Source organism: Xiphophorus couchianus, chromosome 17 (genome assembly GCF_001444195.1).
Source record: "Xiphophorus couchianus chromosome 17, X_couchianus-1.0, whole genome shotgun sequence".
NCBI classification, from domain to species: domain Eukaryota; kingdom Metazoa; phylum Chordata; class Actinopteri; order Cyprinodontiformes; family Poeciliidae; genus Xiphophorus; species Xiphophorus couchianus.
Window position 1 is genome coordinate 4,928,307 of NC_040244.1, and position 18,656 is coordinate 4,946,962.

The following is an 18,656-nucleotide window of genomic DNA, read 5'->3' on the forward strand; positions in this document are numbered from 1 at the left end:
AGCTTGATGAAGATGTTGATTTCATTTTCCAGCAGGACTTGTCACCTACCCACCGCCTAAAACACCAATATCCGCTTTAATGGCCATGTTATCTGTCATCATTCAGGGTGGTTGTGGTGTTTTATTTACCTTTTCCCTGCTGTTTCTCCTTCCTGTTTCAGCTAGTCGACTATAAGAGGGCACTGCCCTGCTGGCTGCAGATACGCACGTCGCTCATCAAGCCTGCTGGATGCGTTGAGCTGCCATATGGTCCTCCTTCGACAGACTGTCAACAGTGGAATGGTAATTTGCTTGCTAAAACTTCCCTTGTGCTTCCTCTGTGTTCACAGACTAACTATAGGCACTGCTGCATGTCTAACACAACTTGAGCAATTAGGTGGTCCTAGTGCAAAAGCACTGAGTGGTCGATATAACTACAAAAGTGCACTAATTTCAATCTGAAACCAATTACTTTTACCAATTATTTTCCAAACCAACTTTCATGATTAACTCCAAACCAACCTAGAGTTATCAATCTAGTCAAAATTTCTCAGACTACCTGAAAATCAACAACATTACTGTTACATAACTTCTTGTTAACTTGGGTTTTATCTCTTGTAGAGTTTCCATAAAACTCAAAACAAACAATGAAGCTCTAAGAAACTACAAATATACCTCAGCTGAGGTTGTTTATGATTCAATAATAAAGACGGGCAGACATTATATCCATAGGAGAGTTACAAGGAAAAAGCCCAAAGGCAAAATCATTCCCTTTGGGTCAGAAAAAAGACAGCAGCTGGTTGAACCTAAAGCTCACGATTGTATTGTCAAGAGGAAAATGAAAGACACCATAACTAATCATGCAGACAATCAACATGAGCTTCTTTAACATTTCAGCTGAGCCACAGGTGGATAACCTGCATGCAGTAATTTATACAAAATGAGCCCTGACCAAATACTGTGATATTCCTGTACTCATTTTAAATGCAATTCTCTAATACTTTGAGTAAATTAATTAGATTTTTATTAGCATGTTTTTAAAATATTCAAATTAATATATATTTTTTCTTTTCAAGTTAATTTACTCTAGAACCACATTACTTTCTTTTTCAGACTTTTATTGTCGCTGTAATGTTTTAGAGATAGGCAGCCAGCGTCCTATTTAATAATATGATAACATTAACTTGTTTTTAAAATACAAGCTAATTGAATATTAAAGTAAAAAAGTGAGGGTTTTGTTCCCCATAATACAATTTAAATGATTAAACATATGTACTGTATTTTCTTGTTAAATTTACCATAACTACAGTGTGTTATTCTTACTTTTATTTTTTTCTCTACTTTATGTGAATCTGCAAGCCTTGACTTGCGGTTGGTACACATGAATTTCCCCTTTTTGGGACAATAAAGGTTATTTTGATTCTATATTATTTGTGAAATTGTTGAAACAGCAGTGTGAGTGTCAGGACCACAGCAATGAAATATCACTCTCTGAATTATGAGTGAGTGAGTATTTCTCTGTGGCGTCTGTCGATATCTCAGAAATAATCAATGCAATGGTTAGATTTTATGCAGGATGGTTTTTTTAATGGAGAAATAGATAATGGACGATAAATGAATACAGAAGGGGAACTCAGAAAAATAAAAATAATTTCCATACTCTATTCTTTTTCCCCCTTAGCCTACTTATCCAGGCTTGAACTGAAAAAGACAAAAATTCAATAGACTATTACTTTTGGTATTACTTTCCATTTCAAGAAAAGGGAAATGGAGGAAAGTGGAGCTCTCAGCCTGGGACTGAAACAAAGAACACCGGTGTCTGTTTCTGGGCCGTTTGGGGGGAATTCCTCAAAACAACGATTCAAATCGGTAACATGGAGGGAAAAAACAACCTTCCAACGACACATTCACAGAGTAGAAGCCGACTGTCCTGTTGGCTTGTCAATGTTTCCTGTGTGGTCCGTTTAAAGGGTTAAAACCCAAAGTGAACTGAATTGTAAGAAGTTGGTTTCCAAGGGAAACTGTTCGCACCGTTCCAGCTGAGGCGGGACAAACCAACTGCGTCACACACAGAGAGTAGGGGTGCTCAGACTCAAATAAGAAATAAACTCACACTCTGGCGCGTAATAATCACCTGAAATCAAATTTTTACGCTGATAAAAGTATTCATAGAGCAACTGTAAGAGTTATTAGAGACGTGAAGCAGTTAAGAGGAGTTACTGTGAGCATCATTTGTGGCGTCGACCCCTCCGGTGTTGCCAGAGTGCCGGGTTTCCTGCCAAGTCGGTTTGAAAAGAGCAGACAAAGGCTTTGAGCTCAGGACGCCCCTCTCTGCCTCTCACTCACAAAGCCAACCTAAACTCCCGTCTTTTCCGCTTCCCCCCCCCCCCACTCTGTCATGGAGCTGCCCCGTAACCAGCAGCGCTAAACCTGCCGCTTCGGCGCTTACTTCCTCCTTCTGAAATGTACGACCGTCTGGATCCCCGCTCGGCCGCCGGAGGAAGGCTTTTTGTGGGTATAATACGAGGAAGCGTCGTCTGAGAGAAGAGGGAGAGGGGGGAAGGATTGACGCTTTTTCCTCCTCTCTTCCTCCTTCTGCCCCTTCTTCCTGCTCCTTTTTGGCGGATAGCGGGGTTCAAGCAGGAATTATCGCTTTTCTTTGCTTTTTTTACTTTTAACAATATCCATTTGAATCCTGCTGCGCAACCAGACCGGATCACGCGGCTCCAGAGAGAGTTGGATCGATCTTGCACAGTTCAGAGTGAGAGTAGGAGTAAAATAAACGAGCAGCACACAACTCCTGCTTTCTACTTCTTCTTTTTTTTTTTTTAAACAACAGGGACTGTTGTTACTTTTGCATAATTTCAAGTGCAGAAGGGGGTTCTTTTTTCAGCCTTGGAGGTGTGGAGTATTGATTCTTATATGTCTGGGTTTTGAAAAACAATGGAGACGCACATTTCGTGCCTCTTCCCAGAAATTTTGGCCATGATTTTCAGCTACCTGGATGTGAGGGACAAAGGCAGGGTGGCCCAAGTGTGCATCGCTTGGAGGGATGCATCCTACCACAAGTCGGTGTGGAGGGGGGTGGAAGCCAAGCTTCACCTCCGCCGGGCAAATCCTTCCTTATTCCCCAGCCTACAGGCCAGGGGGATCCGGAGAGTCCAGATCTTGTCCCTGCGCCGCAGTCTGAGCTATGTCATCCAGGGGATGCCGAACATAGAGTCCCTCAACCTGTCTGGCTGCTACAACCTAACAGATAACGGACTGGGCCATGCGTTTGTGCAGGAGATCCCCTCTCTAAGGGTTCTGAACCTAAGTCTCTGCAAGCAGATCACAGACTCCAGTCTAGGTAGGATCGCCCAGTACCTGAAGAACCTGGAGGTGCTGGAGCTCGGTGGCTGCAGCAACATCACAAACACCGGGCTCCTGTTGATAGCCTGGGGGCTCCACAGACTTAAGAGCCTCAATCTGAGGTCCTGCAGGCATGTCTCAGATGTAGGGATTGGACATTTGGCGGGCATGACCCGGAGTGCGGCGGAGGGCTGCTTGAACCTGGAGTACCTGACCCTCCAAGACTGTCAGAAGCTGACAGACCTGTCACTCAAGCATATCTCCAAGGGGCTTACCAAGCTGCGGGTTTTGAATCTAAGCTTCTGTGGGGGGATCTCGGACGCGGGGATGATCCACCTGTCTCACATGACCTCCTTGTGGAGCCTCAACCTGCGCTCCTGTGACAACATCAGTGACACGGGAACTATGCACCTTGCGATGGGCACCCTTCGGCTCTCCGGGCTGGACGTCTCCTTCTGCGACAAGATTGGGGACCAGACCCTGGCGTACATTGCTCAGGGACTGTACCAGCTCAAGTCCTTGTCCCTGTGCTCCTGCCACATCTCAGATGACGGGATAAACCGGATGGTGAGGCAGATGCACGAGCTGAGGACCCTGAACATTGGACAGTGCGTGCGCATCACAGACAAAGGGCTGGAGCTCATAGCCGACCACCTGACCCAGCTGGTGGGCATCGACCTGTATGGATGTACCAAGATCACCAAGAGGGGACTGGAGCGAATCACGCAGCTCCCCTGCCTTAAAGTGTTGAACCTGGGACTCTGGCAGATGACGGAGAGTGAGAAAGTGAGGTGATTGGGAGTGTTTTGGTGTGTGTGTGCGTTTCTTTTTTGGATGGGAAGGGGTCACAAGGAGCAGGAGGAGTCAGGGTGAAAAGCTCAGCTGGCTTTCTTTTATTTAAAAAGAAAACCCTCCCTGCATCCTCACCTTACACCTCTGGTGTAAGGTGAGCCTCTTCCATTTGACCTGCCTCTTCTTTTCAGCTGTTTAACTTTTCGTTCTGTTGGCCCCGCAGCATCTAGACTCATATCTTAAATACAAGACTTCCTGGAAACCCTCTAACAAATCCGAGTTTTAATATCTCAAGAAATATCTGACCCAAACTGCAGTAACTTAGCTTGTTTTTCAAACAACTTATAATTTCCTTCTTACAAAAAACTTTGATTCTTGACACTTGCATCCATCCAAAATCCTTTCTTTTATATTCAAAGCAAAGACAGGTTGTTAAAACTTATGAATGAGATTTATTTTTACTACGAGATCAGATTTGACGACTAATCGCCGCTACAGCCATCACGCCTAGTAAATGTTTGGCTACCTCGTATGTGGTTGTTTAAGGGACGTATACAGTTCAAAAAGAAGGAAAGCTGAGAAATGAGACTGGTAGAAAATGTGCCTAAAGGGACTGTCTGCCCCCTCCCCCATCCCTCCTGTCCTCTCTCCCTTCTTTCATGAGCAGAGCCAAGAAAGAGAAAGGAGACCAGTACATAATCTGACTACCTTTGTTAATTTAACCCTATAAACAGCACCACTTTCTGTGGAGTTTAGTCCGATTAGAAGCCCACATCAGTTCACAAAAGAAAAATCCAAATCAAACATCAAAACAGGTTTCTCGTGTGTTTGCTTCATTCTTTAAAAGGATAAAGTCCAACTTTAATGTTATTTTTTGGCAGGATTCAGAGCATGCCCCCTGGCAAAAATACCTGTAATTGTTTTGCTATGACTAGCCTTGGGTCGGTAGCACTTTGCATTTTTACTTATCTTATAAGGAAAACATTTTAAACTGATATATAAACACTGCTTTCATTCAAAAAAGTAAAGCAACAAATATTCTTATTGCTGCAAACTAATTAACAGTGACTGGTTTTGATACATAGAAAAAGCAAAAATAGAGATGCATCTTGATCCGTGGGTCAAATATAGAATATACTTTTTGGTCTGTAAATGTATCAGCGAAACATTAGGTACTTTGATGCACTTTTTAATTTAACAAAACTTACATTCAAATTAGAGATATGTGCTTGATGCATACATAAAGATAATCTGGTCATCCTGTAGTTTTTTTCCGTTTCTGCTGGACTCGACTATGCTCAATAATCAGAAGCTGCACTATATTTTTTGCTGTTTTATGTGAAAACATCAGAATCGGCAGGTCAGGCCACAAAAGAGAAATTGGGGTCGGCCAGTTAAGGCCTAATTGCTGCACCTTTGGAGGAGATGTCTGCTGAAATGAGTCATTTTCATGAGAGGTTCTATTACAGTTTTCACGCCATCAGAGTTTTTCACAACCAGAAATATCCAATACAGTTGTTTTCATAAGCCAAATAAAATAATAGGTTGGAAAAACATTGGAATTTGTAGATTTTCTTTTTTTTACCAAAAATTGGTATTGGCTGGTAAAAGCCAGATTGATGCATCTCCATAATAAGGGTCTTTTGGCACTTCTTTAGTTCCCACAGCATTATGGTCTACGTATTTCCGAAAAGCCAACTGTGTCTTTCTGATAAACAAGGTGAATATTGTAGAAGCATTTTTTTTTTCAGCTAGCTGACTGGCGGTGTGCAGCAACAAGTGATGTAGGGGTAGCGCTGTGTTACTCTATCCTCCATGCAGCCAGATTTGTTCAAAAGGTGTTGAAACTGGAGAAAAGAAAAGATTGGATGTAACATTTTAATGATTTCAAAGCTGCAAGATCTTGGTATATCTTAATAATAACCGGACCATGCCTACTTATGACACGAACAAGAAAAAGGTATAATAACAGTGATGCTACACCTTGTAGGTCCTGTTGAGCTGTGGGTATTTTTGTAAGGCATGCTGGTGGAGATGAGTGTTCAGAGTACTTCAAATTGAAGTGATTTCTATGTCTTACCCTTTATTAATCGTAACAAATCAGGGTTTGTCTTGTGCTCTTATTTTCCCACATTAGTACAGATGCATTCATATTCATGTTGCCCTTACTGGTGCACAGCTTTCCCTCCCCCGCACCCCTATTTGTCCCCTCTTCTTCATCTCTCTGAATAAAAATACCCTCCGAATCAATTATGAGACATGCTTAGAATAAATAGCAATCGATTTCCCCCCCCCCCTTCCTCGCTCCCTCGAGTTTTGGGTTGCAACGAGCAGAATATACATCTTTCTTTTCCCCTTTTCTTATCTCACCGTCCTTCCTTTAAAAAATTACACATGCAGATTTAGACTGTACACACATGCACACGCGCACACTGAGGCCAGTGTGTGCGCATTTTTAATGTAATGCAATGACCTGCAAGAAAATGAATAGAAACGGATGTGCGTCCTGCTGAAGAAGCTGTGTGTGTGCGTGTGTGTGTCTTTGACAATAAAGAGATGTACTGTATATTATGTGTTTGTAAAGAAAAAGAATGCAGAATCCCAAATTAAATTGTTTTATATTCTTACAGTTAAAAACAATTAAAGATATTTATATAATGAACGAAGCAGCGGTGTGGATTATTTGTGTGTCGTTTTAAATTCCTCCCCAATGAGCTCTAGTGCACTTCTTCAGAACAATGTGGCCTTTTATTATTTTAATACACGACTCCAAATAGCTGCCCACATATTTAGGACCATTGTCCTGCTTATCAAAAGGGCTTGAACAAAACAAAAAATCTCATTTGTTGTTTTATTATTTATGAGGAGGCTCAAAATGGATGCTTGCCGTCTTGATTTGGCTGCAGCGCCTGTGTAATTAATTATCACCATGGCGTTTATTATAGCAAACTGTTCTGCCTTGCTGATTTTTTTTAATCATCAAAGTCTCCTAGTCATCTTCAGATGCAACCAGAATGTGCAAAGTTAGGGGAGAAAAAGATGATGAGATTCACATCACTGATTATTTCGGTTTAATTTAATGAATTTTTATGAAGGTTTTTTACCTTAAAGGGATTTTTTTTTTTTTGCTTTGCTTAAATTATTTGAGCTGTCTCTTTGCAGCCACATGTAAGTTTCCTCTTACTGCTTTCCATCAGGAGGGGTCCTGTGTGTGAAGTGACACACACCACACATGCACAGGGTTTGCCAGGCCTGCTCAGTAACCATTGTCTACTTTTAGAAGTTAGCGACAGGTTTCGGTGGGTTTTTTTCCCCTCCTTTTTTTCCCTCCTCTTGTTCAGTCATGCATACCAGATCCCAGACCAGGCAGGGGACCCAACCAGCACCACCACACATCCCCCCTCCTCACACACACACACACACGCTCTTCCTTTTAGCATTCCACACCATCATTCAAAGCATTTAAGCATTCTCTCCCTCCTGACTCTCCGTCCATGGGGATTTGAGGATAAAGGCCAACAAGAGGGATTGTTGACCAGTGAGACACACATAAAATGTCAGTGTTTGCTGTTTTTTAAGTTCCTCTTTAGCTGGGCTTTGGTATTGTGCAATATCAGTGCAACAAAGTTGCCTGACATTCTGAAATGTTTGCTGAAACCTTTGGGGGGAATATTTTGTTCTTATGGAAAGAAACGTTTAGCCATAGTTCTGAGATACATAAATATAAAATAGTAAAATTGGATAATAAAAATTTCAGCGCCGTCTGAAAGTTCTATCAGGTTAAAACGACGATGCTAATTGCATTTTCTGTGATGAGCCAAAACAAAGAAGCACATAATTGTGAAGAGGAAGCAAAGTGATGCACACTTTTCAAAAAGAATACCATGCAATTGGACTGTGATACCTAAATACAATCTGTACCTTCAGAAGTCACTTTAATGGGAAATATAACTCAGCTGTGTGCAAGATAATGCCAGAATAAATAACATAAAAGGGCGTCAATACTTCCACCAGGAACTGGTTCACTGTGCTTTATGGTGATTGTTACAGCCATACTCTAATTATTGGCAGGACTCATCTTAATAGCGCTGCTCTGACCCTGTAACAGACTCCCTATGACTGGGACAGGACTGGTTTTTGTAGTTATATTAGAAGCAGTGGCTCTTTTCCCCCTTGTTTCCACAACAGCAATAAACTTTCAAAGGTTTTTCCTTATAATGACTACTCAAAAGTACATGAAAGGCTTGTGCTTCAATGCAGTTCACAGTTTACAATCCAGGCCGCAGAAGAACAAACTAGCGAGGTTACAGCTGCAATCCATTCATTAGATGAACAGCAAGCAGGGAGGTATACGAGATAAACCGACTGGTTCCTATCATGTGACATTTGGTGTGCAGACCCTCTCCCGATGGATACAGGAGACAGGGAGGTCATGTCACGTATTGCTGCAGAAAAGCTTCGGCAGGATGAAATGTAGACTTACAAAGATACAATCAGCTGCATTCAAATGATAATGGGATACTTTATTTATCCCGCAGGGAGAATCCCTCTTTGTGTGCGCTACCCTCCTCAAAGAGGTCAGAGGTCGGGGATCAGCTCCAGAGCACCTCCGCTGGAGCTGCTGGGGGAGTTGGTGACTTGCTCAAGGACACGTCAGCAGGGAGGAAGGTTGCCAGGGTTTACTGTTGTCTAGTTTGTGAGTCATGTGCATGCAGTGCAGGCCATCTTTAGAACAGATTTCATTTGAACATAAAATTGAATTGCTATTGAAGCTGCTACATTTGCATCTAGGATAGAGACAGTAAATTCAGCCCAGGATTTTTGCAGAATTGATCATTATTGCAAATACTGAGTATATTTTGAATTGTTTAAAAGAGCTACCAGTCTTTCCATTGCTAGAAAAATATCACTATCGGGCACCAGAAGCTAAATTGTTGCTCCCTTGTAAAGTGCAAGATATATTACAATCACTCGGCTATATCTGATAAGTAAAACTAAATATTGAAAATAAATCAAAAAATGTTTCTGAAGTAGTGTAAATTTTTACTTCCTAAGAAAGTCTTGCACAAAAACTGCTAAACCTTTCCACATTTTTTCTTGGTTCCTTATAAGTGGGGGAACAAAATCTAAGACAATAAGTGAGAAAAGGCTCCAATAGGCACTTTCCACACATTGTAGTTTTAGCTGGTATTCCTCTGCTATACCTAAAATAAGCAACAACTGAATGGACTTACTTTTCCTTAAATTAACGCAGAGATTTGAAATTCAATGTAAAACATTTAAAACGCCTGTGTTTAATTTAATCTCCATGTAAAAAAAACCAAACAACAATCAACATGTTAAAATGCTGTATTAATATTCTGCAGTGATTGTTTCTTGTCATGAAAATCGGTTTGAAATCCAGCATTTAAAAGCAACTTGTTTATTACACACACAGTCATAAAAACAACAGTCATTAAGATTCACCAGGAAATAATAAGCAAAGCAAATGGTTCTACTTTTTACTGTTAGGGTTGTGTGTCATGGTTATGATCTAGTTTTCAGTTTCAAACAACCTTCAGTGTCTGATGAACTGTAGCGACGAGGAACTTATAGTAGAATAACCTAAACATAATGAGTTTCCTTTAAAAACACAAGCTGAACTGGCTCAGTCCCACAAAGTCCAGTCTACTCTAATTAGATCACTTACTCTTAATTACTCTTTCAGCTCCTGCAAATAATACAAACTTTTCTACATCAGCCCAGATGTGAACATTTCCTAAAACCTTACAACTAAAACATTTAGCATTTTTAAATTAGCAAAACTTTAGAAGGCAATTGGTACATGATAAGAGTGGTGGAGATAGAATAGCCTAAATAGTGAAGCTGCAGATTTAGGTTTTAGGTCACAACAGAACATTTACAGCCATTATAGATACTCAATTAAACTATTTCTTTAACTTCTCTGTGATATCTTGACTGTCCTAGATGGAGAATGGGGGAGCATGCCATATATCTCCTGCCACCATCATGGTGTTCTTAAGAGTGATGTGCAGTTTTAGTTTTTAATCAGAAATAATGTTTTGCATACAAGCACAAGGTTCTCTAATTTCACACTTTTGCTTTCTCCTCTCTGATGAGGGGCTACTTTGAAAATTGTGTTTCTTCTTGCCACTCGTCTATAAATGTCAGACTTTGCTCTTGATGTCTGCAGCTCCTCCAGAGTAAAAACAGGTCTCTTTAGCTGCTTCTCTGATCAAAGCTCTAATTTCACGGCTGGTTTATTCTTTTATAACCTGACCCTGCTTTGTACTTGTCTTTATTAGGTGATTTCTGAAGGCAACTGGTTGCTCTGGATTTATTAGGGGTATCAGAGTACAGTAGGATAAATACAAAATCGGGAATGCTTCCACTTTATAGTTATACAATACTTTGTGTAAGCCTGTCACACAAAATCTGAACAACATACACAAGCATTTGGAATTCATTGATACTTTTTCTAAAACGCTGGACGATGGATTTGTGATTGGCAGCTAGAAGTCTGCACAATGTCCAGTCTGACAGCTTCATTTTTCCCACAGCTGGTGGGCAGCTTCTGGAAAATTTCAAGGCTGCAACACATGAAAGTACAGTCCATGCAAATGTTGTCTTAAAAATGCCAGTGCTTTACTTTTTAACCCTGCTTTATGTGTTTTCGAGCTAAACTGCTCCAGTCAGCTGTACAGAGAAGACCGGAGTCGTTTTCACCAATTTTATAACTCTTACGGTGTTTACAGGCTGATAAGAGTAAAATCTACTCTTCTTTCTTAGTTCTACCACTATACTGAGTATTATCCCAGATGACAAAGCAATACACTATCAGCATTTAGTACGGGTTGAAAGTGTTTACATACTTTGTATAGAAAGACAAATTACCTTTTTTCCCTCCTGCTTTACAGTAAATTGTGTTAAACTTTTTCTGTTTCAGGTCAATCACGACAACAACATTATTTCTATTTGCAAAATGCAAAAGTAATTCATTACCTTTTTTTTTCCAGAGTCCATTTTTACATAACACTGACTACAGTTCTTTAAGCAATTTGGAAAAGCCCAGATGATGATGTGATGGCTTTGTCGTCTTCTGATTGGCTAATTGCTAACATCTGACTTAACTGAAGGTAGATCTGTGGATTCATTTTAAGGTAAAACCCCAAACTAATTGATTATTGTGTGGCATGTAAAAATCAAAAGAAATCAATACAGATATAAAGAAGAAAACTGTGCACCTCCACAAGTCTGGTCCATCCTTAGGAACAATTGCCAGATACCTGAAGGTCCCACATTCATCTGTCCAAACAATCATATGCAAATATGACCAGCCATCGTACTGTTAAAGATGGAGATTTTTAGTTAGTTATGAAGTCATTTAAGGACAACAAAGTTGTATTTTGGGGTGGGCATCACAAAGTTCTGATCTCAGCCTTATAGAAGTGGGCAAAGCTGAAAAGGTTTACAAACTGGATTCAGTCACACCAGTTCTGTCTGGAGGAATGGGACAAAATTCTAACAAGCGATTGTGAGGAGAGAATACTTGACACCTGTCATGTGGTTTCATGTACCAAATAAGTAAATTTTTACAATTATTTTTGCTTTTTCATTAATAAGACATGTACTGAATAGAAATTATTTTGGTAATTGTAATTGAAATGTTCATTAAAAGCAAACGGTGAGAAAAGTTTATGCCTTTATATAGTTTATGTAAATATCTAGTCTTACCTCTGCCTGTTAACATACTTACACATTTCTCTCCAATCATAAAATAAACCAATCTTTGACCTGTGTCTTTCTTTGGGTGCCATTTTCCTTCCACACCTGAAGGTCCCGATGTTCAAATAAGTGACAATTTCATTCAAAACCTTTGAGTCATTTGAATTAAATTGAGACACACATTCCTGCTGTGTACATATATACATATACATACACACACAAGCGTACGCCCCCACACACACACACACACATATATATATATATATATATATATATATATGGATCCCTGGCAAAACCTTTTTATTTTATAACAACTGCCATAGCCTTTAAACTTTGGTTTGCGTGAATGTAAGCGTTCATCCTGCAAGTTGTAAAAGTTGAACTGTGACTCGTCACGTTGGGCTCAGAACATTATATCCTGTCAGCCAGAGAGGAACAGCAATATGTACGTACGCATGTGACTGTGTTTTACTGCTGTCATTAAAGGAATAGTTCACCAATAAAAAAAGGAACTGGGGTTCTTCACAACAAAGCAGCAGTAGGTATTAGCAGCACACTGTTACTGCCTTCCCCCACATGCCTCTGTCTTCAGCTCCAACAACTCCCTGTCTGTTTCTCTTTTCTGCCACTCTGTCTGTCTTTCTGGTCCATATCAGACTTTCTGTCTGCTGCTCTGTTGCTTTTTCTTCCTTTCTAACTTCTCTTTTCCTTCCAGTCATCTCCACTTCTGCTCTTCTTTCTCTCTGTAACCTTGTTCACTCCCACATATTTCCTCCATCTCTCGCTTCGATTCTGACCTTGTTTGTTTCTTCTTTTTAACCGTCGTCTCAAAGATTATTCTTGGCGTTCAGCCTCCTTCTCCAGAGCCATTTCTACCCACTCTCCCTAACTTCCTCATTTCTGTGGCACCTGGTGTTGAGGTGTCGCTGAGGTACAGTAGACGGCTCTTTGAAGTCCCTGGGGCCCTCGGGGGTTGTGTACGTGTGCACCCTTGTGCGTCAGGAAACTTTTTTTTTTTCTTTACAGACAAGAACATTCGGCTTTGCTTTTGATTTGGGGAAACAGCATTCTTTGTAGGAAAGCATGTGAGACTGTGGGCTTGTACAAAGCTCATTACATTTGTTTCTGTTTTTTTCTCCTGGAGCAATTAGTATTACTAGCTGGTATGAGTAAACGGTCTAATGTGTAGCAGACACATTATTCCACAGGCTTTTACATAAGATCTCTAGAGTCAAACCTGCATGTCACAAACATGGCAGCTCATATTTGTCCTACTTACTTGTAACCTGGACATTCAAGATGCCTTTGACAACTTAAATCCTTAAACTTTGACTACAGACATTTTGCTATTTGAAAATCTCAAACTCAAAGCTAAAGCTGATCTTTTCCATGTTTATTCTTTCTAATCTACATGTTTAATAAACAGTGCTCTCCATAATTTGTGGTACCCTTGGTAAAGTTGTGTGGAAAAGCATCACATTTATAGCGTTTATGAAGATTTAGTTATACTGAAATCATTAGTACAGTTCTTTAAATCTGAACTAATGGTTCTAGTTATTCTAAACTTCTATAAACTACTAAAGATCAGAACCTCAAAAAAGCATAAAGCTCTGTTCTTACATCTATGAATCAAAATAGCTGCAGAAATATCATACAACATAAAGACAGATGGAGTTATTATAACTGCACTAATCAATATTACATTAGAAGCTGCAGATGTAATTGTAACTTTTTTATTTTAAATAAAGGTAATTTGATCAGGAGGCACTTTTTATTAATCCATGAACATTGCACTTTGTAACTCTTCAGTCACAGCTATCAAACCAACTGTAGTTGATTAAGACTTTTCACTCCGACCTTAACCTTGTAGAGTACTGATATGCTTCAGTACTTGTTTCATAAATATGATCTGAATATGTAAAATCCTTCATGCAGAGCACAGATGAAGTTCCTTCTTTCAACCAGATACAGTCTGATCTGTATCGTTTTACTGAGATTTTATTGGTGCCTTGCTTACATTTTTATGTTCTGTTCTTAGTGGTGAGCCACCATGAAGACTCCAAGACATTTTGCATGTGAACCTTGCAGTCATCATTAACTGATAGACCAAAACAATCTGGTCATCACAATATAGATTCTGGAAGTTCCCAAATGTTATTTCTTTTTCTTCAAAGTGATGCAAATAGTGTGCACACTAAACTAGAAGTACTTCTGTGATTGAATTTTGAAATAAAAAATGTGGCGAGTGCAAGGCAAGGCAAGTGAGGAGGCCTTACACTTTGTAACCATGATAACGTATGTAAATTAAAGGGAAATCAATGACTAAAAAAACGAGTTAAAAATCAAGAGAAGGAGTGTTTTAACTTACTGGGTCTGGGGCTGACAGGAGCTATGCCAGCAGGGGGGCGAGGCGATGGGGAGAGGGTGGAGGGGAAGCACCTCTGTCCTAAAGTTTGCTATAGTCAGCACCAAACCTACAGAGGGGGGGAGAAAAAGAGAAGGCATGTCAGAGAAAGAAAATGTCAGAAAACCAGTGAAATGTGTTAAAAAAGGAGTGCAAAAGAACAGAGAGGGAAAAAACGATGATGGTGAGAAAGAGAGGTAGAGTGAGAGAGGAATTTGTGAGTCACTGTTTAACTGTGGGCTGCAAGAAGTCAGCTAGCCGTGTTAAAATACCGTCTGAGTGCGCACACCCACACACCAAAACTCTTCCATTAGAAAAAAAGGCCTAAACTTCAACAATAGCTGGCAGACGAATACAGAGTATTTATGCAACAACCTATGCCTCTCTCATACCTTGCTGCCCAGCAGGACAGGCTAATTATCTTCAGTTGGATATTTTAGGCAAACACACACATGCACACACTTAAGCTGCACATTTTCTGAGTGTAATGAGCAGTTTCTCAATGTAGGTGAAGAATTTAAAATGTCCGACTTCAACAACAAGGCATAGTAACACCAAAAATAACCAGTATTGGTCTTTGAAAAATCTTTCCTAAAAGAAGTAGCTCATGAAGATTTCTGAGCACAGCCAACATGAATATGCCTCATCAACTTGGTGTTATAATATTGCTTTCAGCACATAATTTATATTCTGAAAGCAAGTCAAAACAGACAACTCAGATTAAGTCTATGGAGATGTTCTAGCAGTCAATATCTTACTTCAACTCTAAACAGTTTGATATTAAGAATGGTGCCACTGCCAATAAATATTAACCTTTTTACTAAATGGAATCCACAACTAGTTATAACAATAGATTATTTGAGAAACAGTTTTATATGTAAAGTACTAAAAATAAAGCAGGCTGTTTAGTTTTTGTTCATTTAAATAAAATGTCACACTGATCTTGCCATGTTTACGATGCAATGCATTCTGGGAAGATGATGCATTCTCTCAAACGGTGTGTGTTGACTTGAAGTTGCTTCATTGTCACTTTGCACATCCATTCATTATCTTCCCATTTGTTTTGATTTCATGTTAGCTCCTGCTAATGGTGTTAGCTCTATCTAATAAAATAAACAGTAGATCACAAGCTGATCATGTTTGTTTCGACAGAAAACTCATGAAAATGTTGATGCAGCATCATTTTTGAAGTAATGAACTTTTATGTATCACAAAACAATTATTAGGTTAATAGGAAAATGTGCAACATATTTAGACTAGTGCTGGATCCCTTTAAAATAACTGAATACCAGGAAATTGACATCAATTTGTTGAGTGCAGTAAATGTTCTGCCATACTATTTGTATTTCTACAGGAAGAAAAATCTATTTTCGCTTTTTCTTGTGATGTAAATCTGACTTTTGTGAAAAGCAAAAAAAAGAAAACAAGCAATTCTGTTCCTTTTAATTCAAGAGTGTTTTACTAATTTTGACATGACAAGATGAACAGTAATGCCAATCTGTGGCTGAAATGTTATTACAGAAGCAGTGACATTAGATTTACCTGTGTTTGTGGTTTTTATTGTTTAGCTATACTCATGTGAATTCATCTAACTTTTCAGGTGAAGTATTAGGCATTTTATTCAGAAAACTGTTCCAACAGACTGGATGAGAAGACAACACACTAAATCTTTTATTTAAAGCCATAGGACACTGCTTCATTTGCAATCAAAATGTGGATGTATTCTCTGAATTATATAACAGTCTGGGCTGTAACAATAGGACACTAAGAATTATGCATTACATGATGCCAACTTCTGCTCCACATTCCCACTTCAATCCCAACGAGCAGCATCAGTAAAAAGCAGGACGGAGAAAGCGGGATTGCAGAATAACATGAGTGTTCTTTTTAGCTTTCTTTGTCTCGCTATGAAACCGCGTACAGCCCTGACAAAAATGTGACAGAACCGTAAAGCCAAAAACAACCAGGCTCGCGCACGCTCCAATTTGTCAGGAGAGTCGGTGTCTCGGTAGCGTGGGAGGTGTGTTGTGCGTGTGTGTGCTTGTCTTCCTGTGCACGTGTGATTGAAGGTGCATGTGCATAATGCATGCGCTCACAGGTTTGCGTGCCTGTCTCTCTCCATCTCCCTGTCAGCTGAACTTGTCATTCAAGCATCAATAAAGGGAACTTTTCAGCTCTTGCATCAATATGTTTAAAAATTGTCACGCTCTTTTTAAGCAGAAAAAGGAAAAGAAATACCCAAGGAAATAAAATCCCTGCTGCAAACATGTAGTGCATGGATTTTATCAGATATTGTTGAAGAAACAAGCAGATTTTATCATAACAAGAACATTTCAGGGCTCTGCTTGTTGCTCTAGAGATTTGGAAATCTCTAGAGCAACGATTCTCAAATGTTTCTACATTGTGACAGACATTTAATTGGCTTAATGAAGGTCTTCATTAAGACTGCAAACATATGTTGAAAGGAAAGTAATGATGTGCAGACCTTCATTAAGTTTGAATATTATTGTAAAGTTAAATTATTTGAGTAAACACTATATAGATTAATGACACACACACTGATGTTTTCAAGCTTTTATTTTTGTTAAAATGAATTTTTTGCATCCAAAATATACCTGACAACTAAGATTATAATACCACAGCAGACTTTATAAAAACTAAGTTTAATACGTAGTGAAAGGTTGCTTTTTCCAAAGTTACTTTTATTCTGAAAAACAAAATAATTATGACAGAGTCTGCAAAGTTGGTTTTACTGGATCTCAATGCTGCGTTGAATACAATTAACTGGTGGTCAAAGAAGAGTTGTTTAAACTCAGATCTGACAAATACAGAAAAGAAAAGAACGGGGAAGATTTGGATATTGAATCTGAGCAAACAGAAGAAAAACAGTGAGAATTTAATAGTAAGAAGTAACATTAAGAAAACCACATTTCAGGTTTTATTTCTCAATTTATATTCAGTTGTTTTGAGGCAAAGGAAGAGATTTTAAGTTGTGATATTGCATGAAATAGTCACAATTAAATGTATGAAGGGTGTATCATTTTGTACAAGAATCAAAACTGAGTCGGACCAGGTCCAAAGACAACATCCTGGTCAGTCCACATTATGCCAAACTGGATATCCAAACCATGAGGACATTTCCATCATAGAGTTATTTAATATTCAGCATATAAAAGGCATTACTGTGACAGAGTAGCACTCTTATCACTCAGTAAGTGAATTACAGTCAATTTGCATGCTGAGTGAATTTAACAGAGACCTAGAGCATTGAAGCACTGACTAAAGGCTTATTCCCATCTGTTTTTGGCTTGGCTCATAAGTCAGTATCTATTTGCACTAGAATAGATTTTTTGCAGTATTTTTAAGATCTTTATGTTTGTAAGGAAAACAAGGCTGAATTAGTTCTGTAAAAATTCAAGAGAGGACTAAGCTATTAAATATACAGTGGATGTACTTGTAACCTTGAAATGTTTTGTCATAAATACTTTTGATTTGATTTAATGATTTAGCCGTTCCCAATTCATTTACATGCACCTATTTTGGTTATTAGTCAAATGTATCTACATTCAACAGATAAGATGTTACACAGGTTAAAAATCTTTAATAACTTATGAAGAAATGAAATGGTTTTCGGCAAAGCATGCGTTTAGGAAAGGCTGCATCCTTGTAGTCACGCAAATCAAGATTCCTTTGTTTAACCTTTGACTTTTTCTGTGAACTTTTAAAAGATTTGAAAATGGGGAAAAACACTTCAAATGAATTATTCAAAGGAAACCCATGTATGAGAATTTAAATAGTAAGTATTTTGCCATAAATTGTCTTTTACATTCGGATGCAAATGTTAACTGTAAGGATTGCCAGTAAATTTTGTTTAGCAAATCAGCACCTATAATAAATACAAAAAACAGTGCCTCATGACATCATTGTTTAACTTTGACTTAATTTTGGTTATTTGATTATTAGCTGAAGTTTTGGCTAAACAACAGCACAAATAAGAAGGGTGAGATATTTCACAAACTGGTAGATCAAACCAGCTCTTGTGTCTGGGATCAAGTTGTTTGTATCTGTAAAGAAAATGTAGTTTCGTTTTAAGGGAACAGTCAGATGGGTTGGTAACAGTGAGATAGCTGGTGTGCCAGAAAGAGGTTAAAAAAATACAATATTTGAAGAACTTCGGTGAAAATGAGACATGGGAGCAGAAATGAGAGAAAATAAGGGAGGAAACCGAGTGTGGAATACAAAACAAGGGCTACATTTACACCAGGTGTGTACATCTCGTCCCTCTGGTCCTTCTGGCTGTCTTCTCCTATTGATTAGCTCATATTGATCTGGCCTGACGCACACACAACATGCTCCACTTGATTTAGCCAGATTTTGACACAGGGGACACACGGGTACATTGTTA

The 18,656-nt window shown here is 39.0% G+C and overlaps 2 protein-coding genes across 2 annotated transcripts in view; one reads left to right on the top strand and one right to left on the bottom strand.

Moving 5' to 3' along the window:
- Nucleotides 1-18,656, bottom strand: part of wnt5b (wingless-type MMTV integration site family, member 5b) — a 73,813-nt gene that overhangs the window by 23,820 nt on the left and 31,337 nt on the right. Inside the window, exon 2 of the mRNA XM_028043732.1 lies at nucleotides 14,216-14,321. The gene's annotated coding sequence lies outside the window, so the exon portion shown is untranslated. The remainder of the gene's footprint in view (nucleotides 1-14,215; nucleotides 14,322-18,656) is intronic.
- On the top strand, nucleotides 2,255-5,881 carry fbxl14b (F-box and leucine-rich repeat protein 14b). The gene has a single exon (XM_028043730.1). The coding sequence runs from the start codon at nucleotides 2,923-2,925 to the stop codon at nucleotides 4,123-4,125; it is 1,203 nt and encodes a 400-aa protein (XP_027899531.1). The 5' UTR covers nucleotides 2,255-2,922; the 3' UTR covers nucleotides 4,126-5,881.